The 20,240-nt window shown below is 38.4% G+C and overlaps 1 protein-coding gene across 1 annotated transcript; it reads left to right on the top strand.

Moving 5' to 3' along the window:
- Positions 1-2,497: 2,497 nt before the first annotated feature.
- On the top strand, positions 2,498-10,065 carry eif4ea (eukaryotic translation initiation factor 4ea). Its single transcript, XM_039814384.1, has 7 exons — positions 2,498-2,581; positions 4,037-4,140; positions 4,335-4,430; positions 4,821-4,884; positions 6,927-7,040; positions 7,406-7,545; positions 8,920-10,065. Exons 1-7 carry the CDS (start codon positions 2,564-2,566, stop codon positions 9,032-9,034), a joined length of 651 nt encoding a protein of 216 aa, XP_039670318.1. The 5' UTR covers positions 2,498-2,563; the 3' UTR covers positions 9,035-10,065.
- The last annotated feature ends 10,175 nt before the right edge of the window (positions 10,066-20,240 follow it).

Below are 20,240 nucleotides of genomic sequence, written 5' to 3'. Positions count from 1 at the left end.
TAATTGTAGCCTAAATATATACATTAACTGACAACTGCTCTGAATTGAAACCGTCATAATCAACCACATTTCAAGGATAGGCTACTAATCATTTGCGCAAATTAACAGTTGTACTCTTTGCCTTAAAAGTAAGCAGAAGATAATGTTACTCAGGAAATTTACCATAAAGATCAATTTTCTACAACGCTAGAATATGATGCGTAAATATCCTTTCACTCTGTTTCTCCCTCTCTCTCATGGGCTAAAATATAAATGTCCTAAGTCATATTAACTTCCACTGCTCGCGTTTAATGCAAAGTGTACAACTGTTCGTTTTGGCCCAATGACAGTGACTTATTGAATGGTTTCAGTTAAGAGCAGTAGTTCATAAATGTATATTTTTAGACTATCATTCTGTCCGCTATTGTCTGCCACGCTTTTTTCGCGTTTTTTTTTTTATTTGATAGAGGACGAGTTTCCTTCTCTACATATGATATGCCTTGCTCCCTGTATATATGGACATAGAAAATAAAGACACTAAAGAACTTGGACTCTAAAATCTAGAAACTATGAAGATAATAATAATAAGTGATAAATTCCATGCACACTGTAAACATGAATGGAACAGAGTGATATTCATCAGTTATTTCCCCCCAAATATAAGGTCAAAAACCATTGAGGTGTCCTCTCCCTGTTGTCATGAATGCACAGTAGCCTACATCACTAGATAGTTACTGGTCCAGTGAACTAAGACTATAATTTGGGAGGACTGTACAATTAGGATATGTTCTTAAAATTGTACAATCCTCCCAAATTATAGTTGCAGTTTACTGGACAACACAAATTGTGTGCTAAGAATGCCAAATACAATGTACATGGAAGTGGAACAAACATGATACTTATTGTTAAAGAATAAAAAAAAATGAATCAACCAAAATAATTCAAGGTGCATTGGTCAACTATAGAAATGTACAGCATTGTATGTATTGCCCTTAGTAACAGACTTCATTTAAAACACATTTGAAATTTGATCAGCCTTTTCTAATTATCTCAACAACTGCCATAATATATTAATTAAACTTCTAACAACAATATGAACATCAGTCTTCATACAGCAATATAACAGTAATAATGTCACATGAATAATTATAAAAATAATGGTCACAACTTTAAATAATAACAGTACTTAAATGAACAGCAATATGCACCTGTTGTATTTTAATCCAGGCTGATAACAATAGGGTAAAACCACTGCTGGGTGATCAGAAAAGGCTACAGGATTAAATAAATCCTGGCTGTTAGCCTGGTCAGGAGCAGGCTAGCTGTACAGAATAAATCTCCATGGTGATTTATGTGCCTCCGCTTTCGTGAAACCGAATCAAGGCTTAATTAATCCAGGATAACTGGGAAATCCCGGTTTAATCCCTTATCTTGGTTTTGTGAAACAGGCCCCCGGTCGCACGCGCGCCATGTAAACACCGGCAAAACCCGAATATGCTACCTGGGTTACCCCTTTCTAACCCGGAAATTTTGGTCATGTAAACGCGTATCGGCATATCCCCATCAAAAGGAACATTGATTTGTGTTCTGCGCATGTTCTATTCGCAAGGAATCTTGGTCTTTTGAGTAGAGGAACTTCTTGTATGCGCGGAAAACATAGTTATAATAATAATTATATACTAATAATATAGTATATGTCAATGCAGAAAACTGCGCGCAGTATACTGGAAGTAAACAAGAAGTAGAGGTAAACATGGCGAGACGCAGCACAGCACCACACTTTTTGAGCCGAGGAGGAAACCAATTTCTTTATTTGTGTGTGGTGAAAACCATGAATATGATGTCTTTTGTTGACGGCAGAAAGTACCGGAGATAGTGAGATTTATAAGAAGGTCACCGAAAAGTTACAAGAAGCAGGCTTGTCAGTACGTCCAGACGCTAACCGTGCGTCGCCGTTTACGTCGGGATATTGCCAATTGATTACAAATTCCACAGGAGTAACTCTCTCTGCTCACGCATGTAAACGGGTTATTCCGAATGTTTCAGAAACCCGAATAGTGACCTTAACTCGACCATAACCCGAAAATTGACAGCTTGTAAACGTCACTGACATCACCTAAAGCAATACTGCTAAAAGCCTGGAGTGATTCAGTTGGACTCCAAAAAGCCCAGATTTCTGTAGTCAAACAGGCTTTGGACACCCATGCCGGACCACATCATCCTGAAAGATCATTCTGTATGGCTGGCATTTTTATTGATTATCTCATGCTTTACATGGTTTGTAAATACTTCTGTAAGCCACAAAATAATTAAAGTTCAGAATGATGGTCACAAGTAGTAGCCTATGCTTTTACTTGAAGTACATCTATTGCACACATTTTTACTATATTACTTCAATAACAATTGATTACAAATAACTACGATAGAATTTGTTTGTAATGGACCGATGATGGATAAGTCAAGGAGGATAACAGCATACCACAGGTTCAACACTTTTGTCTTCTTGCGCATGCGTTATGTAGAGTACCAGATGGCCCAATCATCTATTTAACACACGCCAAAAACTGACTGTGATTTCCAGAAGATGGCGACCGCTCTGGTGGTGAGTGTACTGCAACACACTGGTAGCGAAGTCAACTCCAAAAGCTATGCTTTTATCCACTGTTGAACCATTAATGATAAAAGACAACGACGGGTTTGAGACAGTCTGACACAGTCATTTTTCCCAAACGTCATGTTATTACCTTTGACAGATAACGTTAACACAATTCGCTAGCCAAACCATTACATTAGCAGCACTTTAGATTAACACAGATGTTAGTCGCTAACGTTAAAGTTCGTAAGCACGTTTGTATGGTATACGTGCTGTTTGTATTCATCACAACAACTGCTGCTATATTGTCGCCAACGCAGGGGAATGACGCCTGGTTAAAACACGTTGACCGAGTAGATAACTCAGTCAGTAATGTTAACGTTACCCTGAGATGAACTCCGATGCTTGGGGTGAATGAAATACACACGCGTCGCTAAAGTACCAGGTTAACCGTGTAATGGTGATTTTGCTAAATTATAGCTACCGTATAGGTTAGGGGTTAGGTAGACCACTGGGACGGTGAACTTGTAAGATATGCTTCCTTTTGTGAAGATGCCTTCCACTCTACAAGTGCAAGTCAATGGGCTAAGTGTATTTTCAGTTGACATAAGTTATTCTAGCTGGACTGTTGGCTGTTGGATTCTAAGGTGTCACTGTTTTATTTGGTGGGTGGTTGGGATCGGAACATTTGGTAAAAATGAGGCCTAGCCTATATGTAAAACAAAAAAGGGAAAGTTGTTTAATTTTGTTCAGGACATAGCTGCCAAAAACGAGAAATTACAAATTGATTATTAGTCTCATGGACAAGGGTTAATTATTATTATTATTATTATTATTACTACTACTACTACTACTACTACTACTACAACAACAACACTGGGATCCCTGAGAAAAGCCTTCAGAAGTTGCAGTATATCCAAAACAGCGCTGCTAGGATCCTGTGGAGTCTGTGGAATGCTCTCCCTGACCACCTGAGGACACCACAGACTGTGGATGCTTTTAAACGTGGCCTTAAAACCCACCTTTTTAGGAGAGCTTTTGAGTCAAAATACAGTTCATTAATACGCAAAGTCAAACGGGACAAAGAGGAACAATACAAAAAATAACGTGCATGACTATCACAGGGTGCTGTGTCATGTTCTCCATTTCCTAACCGCTAACCTCTCCTTAACCACTCATACTCTATGAATAACAATACTCCCAGACAGTCTGCAATCCACCTTCCTCAAACACTCTTAAAGTATCACAGCTATGACTATTAAAAATACATAAAAATTAAAAGTTAAATATGACATCAACATTATACAAGTTGGATAATTACAAACAGTGTCAACAATGCCAGTAGCTGTCATCACAGATGGCACATGAGAAACGACCCACAACATTTCTCTGAAAGTATTTTTTTTATTTTATTTATTTATTTATTTTTTTAAAAACATCTTTTGTACTTTTTTTGTTTCTTAGGTGTCAACTTCGGTTCCTGCTCATCCTGAAAAGGAAAAATGTGAAACAATAATTCAAAAGGTTATGAGTCCTGAAGCATACATCAAGCATCCATTACAAAACAAGTAAGACCACCTCTCCTATTTTTATTTTTATTTTATTTTTTTATATCGAATCTCTCATCACGTCTCAATATCGGGTAAAATAGTTTTGTAGGACATTTGTGCATCTCTTTTAGTGAAACAAGTTGTTAATGAGCAACATGACTAATGAGGTAAAACATGCAGTTTGTCTGTACTAACTCGTGTTTGATTTGCAGGTGGGCTCTTTGGTTTTTCAAGAATGACAAAAGCAAAACATGGCAAGCCAACCTTCGTCTGATCTCAAAATTTGACACTGTGGAAGACTTCTGGGCGTGAGTATATTCTTGCTATATGGGTTACGGCTCTAAAAGCTGGAGTTTTACACATCAGACCTATTCATAATAAAAAAAATTGTAAAATTCGAATGGTGGTACAGAAGATCCTGAATTTGCTAATATTTAAGACAAATAAATTGGATTGCTTTTTTGTGGAGGGACACCGGTAACTAAACTAATGTAATATTTTGGAAATTGAGTCTTAACCTTTTAATGTGTGTGCCAGTTTATATACTGTGAAACAGTATACGTTTGATGGATGATAAATTGTTAGTTGTTGGTAATGCATGAAGTTACAATTAATATTACACCAGGTTTTCAGCCAGGCTGCGAAAAGGTTTTCTGTTGTATACTGTTTAACATAAAATGTCCTCCTTCCTTTCCTAGATTATACAATCACATTCAGCTATCAAGTAACTTGATGTCTGGCTGTGACTACTCATTGTTTAAGGTAAGCATGCTTTTTATATACCCACTCGTGAATTCTCTTAGCTTCCACTGTTACTAGATATTCATGTTAATTCAGGGGGACTGGGTTGTTGCACTGTCAGTTTGTGCCAAGGTCTTTTGTTCAGGTGCACTTGTTCAAAACCAAAAAGGAAAAACAATTTGTTCTCTTGGTTTATTGTAATTCTGGTCCATTTTAGAGCACACACTATCTTATTACAAATGAGCCGCGCACACTATCTTATTACAAAGGAACCGAGAGCATTAAACATGAAGTCAAGTGGCCTGATGGGTAATTCATTCATTTGAGTTTTGCTGTCTTGTGACCCTCCATCACCAGTGACGCATGTACCCATTTGGTGGGGGGAATCAAAACAGTTTATTCCAGTTGCTAGCAGCAAGTCACTTCACTTGACTGCACTTCACTTCGTCTTATGTGATGGCCACAAAGTGCTTACGAAGAACAAGTTAGTCATGAGCATCAGTCAAGACTGAAACTGGATCTCATCAGTCATGAATTGGATAGTTAGAAACATGATGGAAAGGTGGTGTTTTGTGCTGCAATATGGAGCAAAATTATAGCTGTCAGATGCAGGTTGTTGCCAAGTTTTACTCATTGTTAATGAGAAATTCTCAACAATATAAAAATCCTTGTATTTACATGCTGACAAGGTTACCAAATGGATATCTAACTAGACAAGATGTGTTTCTTGACAGTTTCCATGTTCAGCAGATGAATCATGTAATAAATTTCAGTTTTGAATTGTCACGTCCAGGCTGTTCTGTTGCATTCTTGAAGAACTAAAGCAAACAAAACTCCTATTCTAGTGAGGCGCTGGCTCAAAGGTACAGTACATAGGAGATATTTATGGTCCGCTCAGCTCGTAGAACCCTTCAGCTCAGCTACGAGCCAGAGAGTTCACGCTATGCTAGCAAGGTCCAAAGTCAGTAGCATTGTCTAGTAGGTAATTGGTAAAAAATTATTTGACAGTATGTTTAACATCAAGACAGGCTCGCTATCCAGCCAAGTCATTGTCCCCAAAACAATATAACAATTTTATCTGCGATGTGTAACGTTACTGTCGTCCGCAGCCTGAAGCAGCGACCTGAATAGTAAACGGGATGTGAGATAACGTTATTTGCTGTGAAACGAAGTCCGTTCAGAGGGACAGTGTAACTTAGTTCTTGCAGCTTGTGCGTTAGCGCCGTCCTGTGGTGTTCAGAGGACGATGCACTGAAGCAGACAGTGTTGGAAATGACAGATTCACGTTTCCTTTTTGTTTTAATGTAGTGCATTAATTTAGAACAGTAAACAGTTTCACTGGAACTCCTTTAGTAGGTGTCCTATAACACTTTTCTTTTATGGACACCCTGCAGCCAATCAGAATTGATTATTTACACACACTTATTATTCTTGAATGTTTTTCTTTCTCAAAACAGACAAATTAATAATAATAATGTACTTAATATTTCAATGTTTCTTCTGTACACTCTAAAATGACACTTAACATGTTTTACTTATCCAATAGCAACCGTGTAAGCCACTCTGTTATGTAGTGTTATATTGGATGCTACTTTTGGTTTGGCTCTTAATAGATTGCTTATTTTCATTTTTTTTCTTTTTTAAATCACATTCATGTTCTTCCTGGATTACAGCTATACATGTGCTTGTCTGGCTCACAACTGAGAATGTGGTCAAACCAGACAGAACTGCATATGAAGATGTCAAAGCTGGCCACAAGTCTACACAAAGTGGATCAGCGTGTCCCTTCTATCAAGTGGAATGGTCTATTTAATATTGTAGTTACCATATGAATTGGTATTATATTTAAGTTTTGTAAAGTGTGCTTTTATTGGAGCAACATTGAAACGTAACTACTTTCTGTACTTTCTAATTTGTGGTTTTGCTACATGTACTATTTGCTCCTATCCTGATCAAAAGGGAAACTGATGAAGCCTTTGTTAATCATGGAGATGTTGGGATATTTGTTGTGTTGTGAGCTTTGACCTTTTATTTATTTTCTTTTTTTTTTTCTGCGGATACAGGATGGGATCGAGCCAATGTGGGAGGACGGACGGAATCGACGAGGTGGCCGCTGGCTGATAACTCTGTCCAAGCAGCAGCGTAGAGCAGACCTGGATCGGTTCTGGTTGGAGACGGTATGTTCACTCGTGTCGAGTATTTGTTATGTTTAACTTTACTGTTACTAGTTGTATCTTTAGGCATTTTTTCAGGGTGGACATTTTGTCACATCACAGGAGGAAAATAAAGTTTGAACAATAGAACTAATGACAGCTGAATTCCATTTGGCTGCTTTTGATACCAGGGTGCTGGTGTTGTGCTTACTGGCTCACTGTCATGGCTTACTGGGGACACTTGAATAGAATGGAGCCATCGTTGGTGTTATTAGTAACACCTGTTCTTTTCTAGCCTAACGAGAAGTCCGAACGTCTGCTTTGGAAAAGGCACCATCAGATCCACAACCACGAGGCGTTTTGTAAATAATGTCTGTTTTTTCCTGCAGCTCTTGTGTCTTGTTGGTGAAGCTTTTGATGACCACAGCGACGATGTGTGCGGCGCCGTCATCAACGTCCGAGCCAAAGGGGATAAAATCGCAATATGGACCACAGACTTCGAAAACAAAGATGCCATCACACACATAGGGTGACCTTAAGATGCCACACTTGTAGACCTTTTTCACAGCAGACAGGTTGACATAGTAGGAAAAGCACAGGTGTATCCAAAACCATTAATGATGGCTGCATTCCACTTAGGAGAGGCCCTGGTATTGTGCATGCTGACTCACTGGAATAGCTTAAGCCTGGTACAGACGGCAGGATAATTAGGCCGATTTTAGCCCCGATTCACCCCTCCCGACAATCTTAAGGATGCTCCGATTATCGTAAAATAATCTGATCAGATATTCCTGCAGTGTGTGTGGTGTGTTAAGACTGCTCTTGTCTGCTCGGAAGCACGTCGGGACCGCTCCGATCTCAAATCGGGGATATCCAACATGTTGGATTTATTTGGCCCGATTTCTCCTAGTGTGTGGTGTCCCCCGGGGACAAACGAGCACGCAGCCTGTGTAAAATAAAGTCGATGGGCATAACTACATCCACAACTGCAGTCCACCAGAGTACATGGAAACGACTATATGAACGTTTATTAATCTGTGTAATACCTAACGACATTTCTGTGAGAAAAAACAAATCCCCTCCATATCATGATGTAGCAAGTATAGTCCATGCTCGCGTTGTCTTCTTTGACCATCGCCTTTTCTTTTGATAACGTTTCTTTTCGGTTAAAAACACACTACAAACTATCGTCACGTTTGATCTCGAGGGATTTTGCGAGATTTCCCGTCTGACCTGGGAATGCTCGGGAGTCAAATCGGTTCGTGTGTGATGTGTTGATTTTGCCGTGTGCTGCGCACCACACACTGTACGACCAAAACTGTTAGACCCGTGATTTTTTTATCACCGTGTGTGGGGTCTCTCAGGATTGGAAAATCGGCCGACAATTTTAAAATCGTCCCGTGTGAACCCGGCTTTACTGGGACACTTGATGGAATTGAGCCATCGTTAAGGTTATCAATTTCAGCTGTGCTTTTCCTACTATGACAAGTCAAAATGTCTGCTATGAAAAAGGTCCATACATGATAAATGTTAAGATGTCAAAAAGAAAATCAACATTTCTTTATACATGTAAACCGGTTGTTGGCAAGTAATTTAACCCCAATAGTTAAATGCTAATACAATTTGACTCCCTAGTATTAGTGGTAGATATCCTTTTGGCTTAACAGCTGGACAGGAAACCCCCAGTGTTTTAGCTTTTCAAACTTCTGGGGCAAAATATGTTGATACAGCATTGCTGGATAGCCGCAGCAAACTAGTTTTCTACAGCAGAATACAGTAATGGAGATTACATTGGTGAGGAATATGTATATTATAGAGTCTGAAATGTTTTTCTGTGTATTTGCTAACATGCAATATGTTTCTGTTTTCTTTTTTTTTCTTTTTTCTTTTTTTTTTTTCCTAGTCGTGTTTACAAAGAGAGATTAGGCGTTCCTCCAAAAGTGATCATCGGGTACCAGTCGCATGCAGATACCGCCACAAAGAGCGGCTCCTCAACCAAGAACAAGTTTGTTGCCTAAGGACTGTTAACCAGTATCATCAACCATGCCTTTTTCTTTTGCCAGCATAGTTTTCTATAATTTTTCTGACATGTTTATCCACTACCAAACATTTCAAGTGGAGACAACATTTCTTCCTTTCGGTTTGCCTATTTGTTGCTACTGAACCAAAGCTTTTGTTTATGGTAAGGGTATGTGCAGTTAAAATGTAGCACTATCGTCTGAGAACTTGATTATTTTCGTGGTGGTGGGCTGAAGATGAGTAAAAGATGTTTTGATGCCCACGTTTCATTTTCAAATGCAGCTGCATATTTGTGGGGAATTTATTTCATTTGTCACCCCCTTAGTGTATGTCAGTTATTTTCTTAAAGTACTTAACATTAAAGGCAAAAAAGAACAAAGTAAAACATGTTCTACTTTGGTATAAACTAGCTCTTTATTACTCTAATGCCACACAGTCAAATTACAATAAACATGTATGGCTTTATCGCACATATAGTTGCACGGTGGAATTTTAAACCATACATTGTGATCAAACCCACTACTTCTGAAAGTTTACACATTGACAGAATACCTTTTTTAAACCAAATTGCACCGTGAAGCACACTAACTATGTGCCTCAGATTTATCACTGGAGTAAATGCAAGCCGTTCATGCCTAAGTTTTTGATGTACTTATTCCTCTTGTACACAAATCTCTCAAATTTTTTTGAGTTTCAGAGCACAAAGATGTCAATGATGAAAACAGGATTTTGTATCGCCGTATGTCCGTATGTAATGAGGATATTTTCCAAATGTACATATTGTTGGATATGTACGATGTTCAGTTAAAAAGTCGACTTGTTTGTTTGGTCAGTTTTATTGATCTACTGCTTTGATGAAGTTTACAAAGTAGAATTATTTCCACTCCAGATTTTGTTTTGATTGTGGCATAAGAAAAAAAAAAAATAGTTTGGGAGGGATTGAACTGTGCCTTTAATGTAACACATTGCCTGATATTTCTCAGCAGTAAATGTATAAAGGAGTGATGTAAATAAAACATGTACAGTTTAGTGTGTTCTGTTCAAAGGTGTTTCAATTATGAACAGATTATTTTGATTGTTAAATCATAATTGCATGCCATATATTCAAATATGTAAGTGATGGTTTAGAGGCAGGGAACCTAATAAAAGAAAATGATCTGAAGTAATTTATATTGGATATAATTATAGTAGATGTATATTTTTAGAAAAAATGCGTCAGGATATTTTGGTCGTTGGCATTGCATTTGTAAAGGGGAAAATAATGACTAAAGGCTGAATGAAAGGCATCTGTAAGTAAACTGTTCCTTACGTTGCATATTTATGAAAGCTCTATGTATGCTAATAATAGGCTGCTCGGCAATTTATATCACACTGCATCTGTAAGGAGCTCTCCATCACTCTTTTAACACTTAACTCATGTTGAGTAATGCAAGTTGTGTTTTCTTGAGGCTGAAAATTATTTTAATGCCACCCCAGCACTATCTATTTACTCTTCTCTCCTGGTACGCTGATGTGTGTTACCTTAAATTGTTAGGGAGCAAACAAAAAATCTGATTACAAACCTAGCCCACATCAGTGTAACAGGAGAGAAGAGTAAATAGTGCTGGGGTGAGAGTAAAATAATTTTCAGCCTCAAGAAAACACACCTTGCATTACTCATGAGTTAAGTGTTAAAGGAGTGATGGAGATCCTTACAGACGCGGTGTGATATAAATTGCCAAGCAGCCTATTAGCACACATTCATTCAGCCTTTAAAGTAATTATTTTCCCTTTTCATAAATGCAATGCCAATTATCCAAAATATCCTGAAGCATTTTTTCTTTTTCTTTTAAATATACATCTTACTATAATTATATCCTATGTAAACTACTTCAGATAATTTTCTTTTATTAGGCCTAGTGGCTACAGTAAATTGTGTCTCAGTTGGTCTTAACCTTTATTAAGCTATACAAATTGTAGTTGGACTTGAATGAGCTTAAAGCAATCTACTGTATGGCATCCATTGACTGCTTACTTGAGAGCAACACAGCCCCTACTGCTCGTTTGAAATAAGCCTCCTTGTAATTGACACAATTAATCAAGGGACATTTTCACACTGGAGACAACTAAGAGGACATTAGAAGAGAGATCCACAAAGATTTGTCTCAAGAGATTGTAAGGTTGAGGGTTTTGTTGAAAGCCTTTTTAATGTTGGTAATTTGCCACTGTTGAACATTTAGTCTGCATCCTAACACTGCAGACCTCAAGAAAGAATCTATTGTAGATGGAAGCATAACACATAATAAAATTGTAGCTGCTAATTTCCAGCTATTTAAATGAAGACTAAGCCCAGATGCTTGGTTACCCTCACTCCACTACTTCCACAGCTGATGTGATCCGGTGCAGTAGAATGACGCAGGAACTTCAATATTATAGGCTTAAAAATGAAGAAATAGCAATGTCTTGAACCGAGGTGCAATCAGTCTGATCAAAAATGTTAGATAAAAGGTGGACTGAGGTTGTAGTGCCCTTGGTTTGAAGGAGTATGATACTTCAGTTTATATTTGTTATGTGACTCAATAGACTCAACCCCACTCAGGTCCATGATGGTTAGATTCAGAAAGCACTATGGTCAACTGGAAACAACTTTTGCAAAAAGGTGAACAAAGGTTTCGCATGGCAACAAGCTCAGACTTAAAATGTTTTTCATTTATTTGACTTTTTCTCTGCAACACACTTGATACAAATACATTTTCTGTGCACACAATGCCACCTGTTTTCTTAAAGTCAGTAATATCCCACTCCACGTACAGTATAATCTTGTATTTATCCTTAGTTCATACAGATGAATTGGTATTGTACATTCCCTTAACACTTGGCCAACCATAAAAACAATCCAACATAGTGTGGGTATTTGAAAAGCAGTAAACCTTGCCTGGTGGATTTATTTTTGCTGGTATTTTTATTCTCCTCTGTTCAGCTGTAACACAAGCTCAAGGAAATTAACTTACTGCAGGTAAAGTAAATCCTTCAGGCCTCTGATGTTTTCAGATGTCCTCCTGGTGCAGGTCAGTGAGATTATTTGTCCGTTTATTGTATGGAAGGGCGAGTGTGTTAGACAAAGCAATTATGTGCCAGTTGTATAGACCCTCTAGGTGAGTAGGCTACATAATGTGATAACATCTGTTAATGTAATTAACTGTCTGATAATGTAATATAATCTTCTGATGGATCATTTAATTATTACCCTCCGTGATGTAATAGTGTAGCTCATACAAGCATTTCAGACATTGCATCAAGGAGATGTAAATACATGCAAATTGTATTGCATTCTGACAAATTACTACATTATCTTTAGTTCTTATTTCATCATTTCTTTCCTTGGCTTCTGCTTATCATTTCAAAGCCTTTAAAAGGACGATGATGCAGACTGATCACAATCTGGCGCATCCTGTCAAATAATAGTCTGTTTATATGCAATTTGGCTGTTGCAGGGATCAAGCCCATCCATCCATCCATCCATCCATCCATCTATCTATTTTGGAACCTTTCAGCAGCATGAATTAAAGGTCCCATGGCATGAAAATTTCACTTTATGAGGTTTTTTAACATTAATATGCATTCCCCCAGCCTGCCTATTGTCCCCCAGTGGCTAGAAATGGTGATAGGTGTAAACTGATCCCTGAGTATCCTACTCTGCCTTTGAGAAAATGAAAGCTCAGATGAGCCGTTCTGGAATCTTGCTTGTTATGAGGTCATAACAAGCAAGGTTACCTCCCCTTTCTCTGCTTTGCCCGCCCAGAGAATTTGGCCATCCCATGGGAGAGAGACATCATGGCTTTCAAACGAGAAAAGTGGCAGTTGGTCAAGGCCACACCCCCACCCTCCACCTTGCCCCGCCCTCTCTCCTCCTCAATAGCTAGAGACACAAAAATGGCACATCCTAAGGAAAGCTCATTGTGGGACTGGCTCTAGTGGCTGTAATTCTGCACCAAGGCTAAATTTCGGGAATGAGACTTCAGATACAGTATTAGGGGACCACTAAGGCCTATATAAAAGCATCCAAAGAGCACCATGTCATGGGACCTTTAACTCCCATTCAGCTAGACACCAGGGGTGGAAGTAACGAATTACATGTAGGCTACTCTCGTTACAGTAGCCTAACAACTTGTTTGTTTTTTTTGTGCAGGCCTAGCCTACTGTTTTGAGTATTTTTAAAAATCAGTTGTTTTACTTAATTACTAGTATGTATTTTATTTTATTTCAGGTAGCCTATTAGGCTATTTGGGACATTTCAAGTCGCATCCGTTTTAAAGACTAGGCTAAACATAAAAGGCACATTAAAAAGTCCTGATGAACGGTCTGAGAATGGAACAGCAGAAAGCTGTTTTAGCTAATTGAGCGGCTGCAGCAGAGAACAAGCTGCTGCTGCTGCTGCTGTGTCTGTTCACCTGGCTTAAGGTTGACATTGTTGGTAAAATAATACCTTAATTAATCACTGGTTTAATGCTCCACCCGACGAGCACGCTAAGTGACTAAAATCTAAACAGGTGCTTGGTCTGGCTTACTTGCTAAGCTAAAATGCGCATGATGGGTCCAACAGCGGTGATTTTTGCATTCACTGAGGAGCTTCTACCTTTCAGAGGTGTGTGAGGCCCTTTTATTTATTATTTATTTTTAAACTGTTTTTGACTCTTAATCTCTGCCACAATTGGGTCGGTCTTAGCAAATGGTGTAATTTGTGTCCCCATGATATAAGTATAAGTTGTGAAAAAATGGGTTGATACTTATTTTTTCAAGCTTTCTTACTAAATGAAACCCTTCTCGAGCACTACGTAAAACAAGGTTTATGCTCTCCTGGTTTATTAATTCTAAAATAATTACATGACTGAGGTGCAAGCACTCTAAAATGCCATGTCCCTGGTCAGTTTTTTTTAACTTCAGTTGCAAATATAAGTAATACAAATCAAATAATTTTCATGTTTTTAACTATAATTGCAAATAACTATTTATAATACATCCCACCACATGCTATTTGTTAAATTAAAGTATATTTTAATATTGAAAATTTTGAAATATGGTCTGTGTTACTCTGATGAAAATCCTACTGGACACGCCCCCTGATTGTTCCTTTAGTCACCTGACACTCAGGAAGTAGGATACATTTTTGGAGGGAAAGAAAGCAACTACAAGGAGAAGAGTTTGTATCTCTCTTTAATCACCACTCATTTTCAATGTTTTAGAGTGGCTTACTAATGTGTTCAAGCATAACACGTCCCCTATGTTATTCTGATTTATATTGGAAGCTGATCTTTTTTGTGATTTTTGAAGATATAGCTAATTAATATGCACAAAATCTTTTTGTGTAGTCACCATGTGCTAGCCCAGGGGTTAAGCCTCTCTCCACAACGCATAGCTCCTATGGCGCCATTTTGAAGCTAACAAGCACTCACCCGCCGTTAGCATCCCATTGACTGCCATTCATTTTGACGTCACTTTGACAGCGAATAACTTTACATCTGAAGCGTTTAAAGACATTTTTTGTCCATTGTTTATTTCTAAAGAAACACGACAGTGTATAAAAGACTACATTACCTTGTATCTCACATTATGGCTCCGTAGCAGACGTTTTTGTAAAAATAGGCTAATGATTAGGGTTGGGTATCGTTTGGTTTTTTTTCGATTCCGGTGCTAAATCGATACTTTTAAAACGGTGCCGGTGCCTGAACCGGTACTTTTCAATAAAGTTAAAAAAAAAGAAGAAGAAAAAAAACTAAGGGTAGTAAACAACAGTCAGTGACTTGTTTATTGCTAAGGCCATGGTCAAAATTAATGGTGTTGTTTAATTCCGACAACGGCAGCTGCGCGTGAACGCACCGTCTGTGTTGTTTAATTCCGACCATATAAACATACTGTATATCTATGAATTGCGACAACGGCAGCTGCTGCTGCGCTGCAGAGCAGACTGTTACATCCCGCTGTTGAAGTCCTCCACAGTGACATACAGTCACACTTTACACTGTTTAACGTTAGCTGTCAGCATTTGACCGGTGTTTAATCCAGCTGCTAGCTAAAGGTAGGCTAACGTTACATGCTGTCAGGTGTAGTGTAAAGTCAAGCACCGAAATGAGGCACCGAAACTTTCGTTCTTATTCGGTCTCGTTACTACCGTTTACGTCGGCACCGGTTCCCTATTGGCACCGAGTTTCGGTACCCAACCCTACTAATGATTGTGTCATAACCACGCGATTTACTGTCGCATAGTAGAGGAATTACCATACAGGAGAAGCTTGCAGGCAGTTTCGACTTACATTAGCTGTTTAAGTTTAATTACTAATGTTAACTAGTATTTTAGTTAGCAATACCTGTCCCTATGTTATCTCCTTACATATATAGTCTCTCTGTCTCTGCAATATTCGGAATGACTGAGATTTCTCTTGGCACAGCTACCAGAAGACTTACAACTTTCAGACAGGTTGCTCACGTCACATTTACATCTTCAAGCTCAGTTGGAGGCTGCGCAGTAACGCTCAGCCATCACCAGAAAAGTGCTTCTAATAGACTTCACAGGTCTCCTTCAGAGCAACGGGATCTATTAGTCAATTTCTTTAACTGTCTATGGATCTAGCCTGTTGTTCATTACATGACTAAAAATGGCCGACTTTAGCATAATTTGTCCCCCCACGTTACTGTCCCCTCCCGTTACTCCTGGCTGTACATAAAATAGGGTGATTTATTAGAGGGTTAGGTTGTTGATCAGTGTCTGGCATGTTTTTTATCATTACTTATATTATTAATTTAAAAAAAAAGATTGAAAATGTCCAGTAACGCGGGGGGACGTGTGTATACATATGTGCAACAAAAATTCTGATGTCATAACATCCTGAGCTGGCCCAATATATTTTTCTCATTTTTTTCCTTCATCAGATGAAATGATAAAATCAATGAAAATGTGAATTTGTTTTTAGGCAAGGTTACCACCCTCAAATGGCACCATTTGCTAAGAATGACCCAGTTGTGACTACAGAGCCAGAAATGTTTGAAACTTTGAGGAGCGCAGTGGGACAGATGAGGCTGAGTGGACACTTATATGTTATGGATTGGGAATGAACCTGAAGCAGATTGTGGAGGACTTCACGGTGCACATTGCAGGCAGCCCTTCAGACAGGTGAGTACAATAACGCACAACCCAGAGGAGCTTGTGTGCATGTCTTGTGTGTAGCCTACTAAACATTGTGTCAAATCTGTGCAACGCTTTCTTGCTTTATTGTGGGTTCGTGGCTACAGCCGCTGTGGCGTTTTCATTGTTTGAACATATCTGTGTCGTCTGCTGTTAATTCTGTGTGAGTTGTGTCCTCTTTTCCGGTAGGCCTGTAGCCTACTTGATAATCAGTTGTATGCACAGGCTGCATTGAAGGTTTGGGCATAAGGGCCCTATGGTGTGATGTATAGCCTATACGTTGACATGACAATGCACTTAATTTTCCTAAATACGTTCTTTAAATTAGGTCTATCATTTAACCTACTTTTATCAAGACTAAGCATGTACACACGTGATTTTACTTGTAAGAGTATAGTAGTCTTATCATCCCTGGCCACAAGAACATTAGTAATGCTGGGCATTGATATTGGGCGACAAGTCCTGGCTCACAGTCTGCATTTTGATTTTTATCCCAAAGATGGTTAAGGTCAGGCCTTTCTCCTGACCATTCAGTTTATTTCACAATAAACTCAGAAAAAACATTTATTTTCAGACTACACTCTGTGCATCTATCTATCTAAAAAAATATCTCCACTCACCTTTGTTGCCATAGATAATAATTCATGAGTGTGCATATTGTGAGTGTGACGTTGGGGATTTTTCTTTTCACAAACTCTCCACTGGGAGGCAGTATAGCTACACACTTGTCTTGAGCCTCCAATCTTTCAATCCTTCACATTTTTTTTTTTTGGTAGAGAAAATTAGGATTCCGCTGAGTGTGTCTGTTGAACACACTGGGGAAAGAATATATCTGTAAATAGCAGCTGCGTGTCTTTTTTATATATTTATATACCATCCACACCCACCCGCCAAAAAAAGAAAGAAATCCACATTACAATTTTCCCCTATCGCCTTAGGCAACTGTCAACCTCCTGCTCAGCAGCCCCTGTACGGCGCACAAAAGGGGACAGGGAGAGTCAAGCCATGCACCCTCCACCCTCCACTTGACTGATGTTTTTGTACCACCTTCTATGCACAAGTGCAGGAGTTATAAACCCAATGACACGACACCACTCTGGACTAGGCTGCGGTATAAAAGGTTGCAGATAGTTCTTAGCATCTGCAGGAGGTGCTCATTCCCTCTGTGCTTCGTGACAGACGTTTCACTTAACTATTTCTCGTTTCGCAGTAACCCAACAGCAGCTGCCTCAGGAATCCTAAGCTAGGCTCAGTAGGTAGGCTATTATCCATGGTGCTGCTGACCGTGTCCATGAGTCAATAATAATAAGATCTTGACATCGCTCTGTCTGAACCAGAGGGAGGAATCCACTCATTAAGTAGTGTATAGGGGGCTTCATCACACACACACACACACACACACACACACACACACACACACACACACACACACACACACACACACACACACACACACACACACACACACACACACACACACACACATTTGGACTTTCAAATCAGTGTAACAAGCAAAAAGCTGCATGGAGTTAAACTTTGTCCCAGTTAGAAGTAGTATATTGATTTTTATAATATTTTATGTTTAAATAAACATGCATTTCTGATATTAATCAGTGTCAATATCAATATTTTGATCACCAGTTTATGGTTTGAGTATTCAATTACTCTCATAAACACGTCTACATACAACTGTATAATGATCACTGGGCTACAAGTTTGGCAATCCACTGCACCATATTTTGTTAATACAACATCTGGGTTATAACATTTGGTGACCTTTTGACATGTGCATTTTAAAATCCCAAACAAAATCTGAATTGCATGCCAATAAACTGAATAGTGCTTTAAATTTAGTATTCACAATTTTAATTGAGAAAGGATTCAATTAAGCATCTCAAGATACTCATTAATCATGTATCTTTACCTGTTGTCATATTTTGATGTTTGTGACTGGTTGGCTGAGCAGCAATAGCATGGAGGATTGCCATGCATAATAACAGTAAAAAAAGCAAATCGACATTATTGCTATTCCTAGAGACATCTAAATTTCCAAACTCAACACGGCAAATTTATTAAAAATATTGTTTTGTAACACGTTTTGACTAATTTTGGTATAAAAACAGAATTTGTAACAGTTTATAAAAAGCCTGTGAACCTATCCTGAAATGTGCACTTTGCTTGTTCTTCCCTATGTTTGTCCCATTTTAATTTGTACTGATGTGTTGTGTAAATTACTTTGTGACAGACTTGTTTGATGGAAAAGGCTTTGCAAATAAATTGAACTTTTCCTGACTCATTGGAAATGGAAAGGCTGTAGGGCTAAAAGCAGCCAAGACTGGAATGTGTAGCTCATATTTACACTTATAATTGCTTCAAACAGAGCCGTGTTGAATTATGCAGACAGCATTTTACTACCCAAACAAGGGTCAGCTTCTATTACTGCTGTCAGTATTGTCCATGTCTGATGCACCGAGATCCAAATTCATTTAAGCACTTAACAATGTCACACTTCACTCTTACTTGCCAAGGAGGTAATGGCTACCACAATAATTTGTTTGTTCCTTTGTGTATCAGCAGTATATCAACAGTTAATCACAGATGCAAATTATTTTTTTGTGTCACTTTTATACTGTGTGAAATTATCCATGTTCTTTTCCAGATATCTCAGCCCCCTCTTTATACAGACTGTAAATCGGCAAACACTAATACGTCTTTAATCCAGTCGACTGGCATTAGTGATAGTAAGCTGCCTGTTCCCTGCACCACAAAGATGGACTATGTCAATGAAGTGAGCAACCACTGTAAGCTAATCTACGTAGCAGTTCACTGAGTTGAAGCGTGAAAGTACAGTATGTTTTGTAATCGGTGGCCGCCCTTCTTATGGAATGTAATTTATACACAGACAGCTGCTTCTGCGCCTACACTGCTGTCACGGACCAAAAAACAGCTACAATTAAGTGTAATTAATTTTTTGTCTTTCTTGTGCTAATATTGGATTATGAGAAGCATACATGATCATGAATGTAATGAAAATCGGCAAAAAAAAAGAAAAAGGAAACTGATCAATAATTGCATGGGCATGGCAAACTGATGTTGGAATACAATGAATTATTATGTTAAGCTTAATGTTTAACTGTATACCTACCTCTGTCTGTTCAACTTGTAGTAAGCTCCAGTGGATTCCAAATAACTGCAGAATTGCTGTCTATAAGTATTTTTTGTTTCCACTGCTTGCCCAGGCAGTTCTAATGTATTTTTCTAGATAGCTGACCAAGTGAGCAGCATCATACATAATCAGTAGGTTGCAGACAAACATCATGCTAACCTACATGACAAAAGACAAACTAGTCAAATACTGGTGAAGTTAGGGTTGCTCGATTATGGAAGCAACCATGACCACGATTAGTTTTGGTCAATATTGAAATCACGATTGTTTAACACGATTACTCATTGTTTTTTGGAAAGATGTTGCAAGTAGTGAACTTAAAAAGAGCAGCAGCAATCACACTGAACTATGAAATCTCCCTTAATTTTTTTGTCTTTCTTCCATTCAGAACACAAGACAAAATAAGAGTTTACTTGCAAAACGTAATGTGCAAAAATAATATTGTTTCACAATGACTGATGAATAATTGCACGGCACTAGGTGAATCGCTAAGTGAAAAAACACTATGAGTCAGCCTTCAAAACCCCAGCGGTCCATAAGCAGGGCCAAGCCTCTACGGATTTTGTGTAAACAAAGCGTATAAGGACCTTCTTTATTGAGCCTGCCTCTAAATCCTTTCTTAATTATTTCAAACATTTTAATGTTAAAAATATATAATAAGGGGCTGGGCAATATATCGATATTATATCAATATTGTGATATGAGACTAGATATCGTCTTAGATTTTGGCTATCATATTATCGTGATATAACATAAGTGTTGTCTTTTTCTGGTTTTAAAGGCTGCATTACAGTAAAGTGTTGTACGTTTCTGAACCTACCAGATTGTACTAGCTGTTCTATTATTTGCCTTTTCCCCACTTACACATTATGTCCACGTT

Source organism: Perca fluviatilis, chromosome 10 (genome assembly GCF_010015445.1).
Source record: "Perca fluviatilis chromosome 10, GENO_Pfluv_1.0, whole genome shotgun sequence".
Classification (NCBI taxonomy): domain Eukaryota; kingdom Metazoa; phylum Chordata; class Actinopteri; order Perciformes; family Percidae; genus Perca; species Perca fluviatilis.
This window is presented reverse-complemented; position numbering and strand designations above follow the sequence as displayed.

Bases quoted from the DNA above. Each gene is read 5' to 3' on its own strand.
- eif4ea (XM_039814384.1), top strand. The intron at 4,141-4,334 runs GTAAGACCACCT...TTTGATTTGCAG, and splicing joins AAGCATCCATTACAAAACAA to GTGGGCTCTTTGGTTTTTCA. The intron at 4,885-6,926 runs GTAAGCATGCTT...CTGCGGATACAG, and splicing joins GTGACTACTCATTGTTTAAG to GATGGGATCGAGCCAATGTG.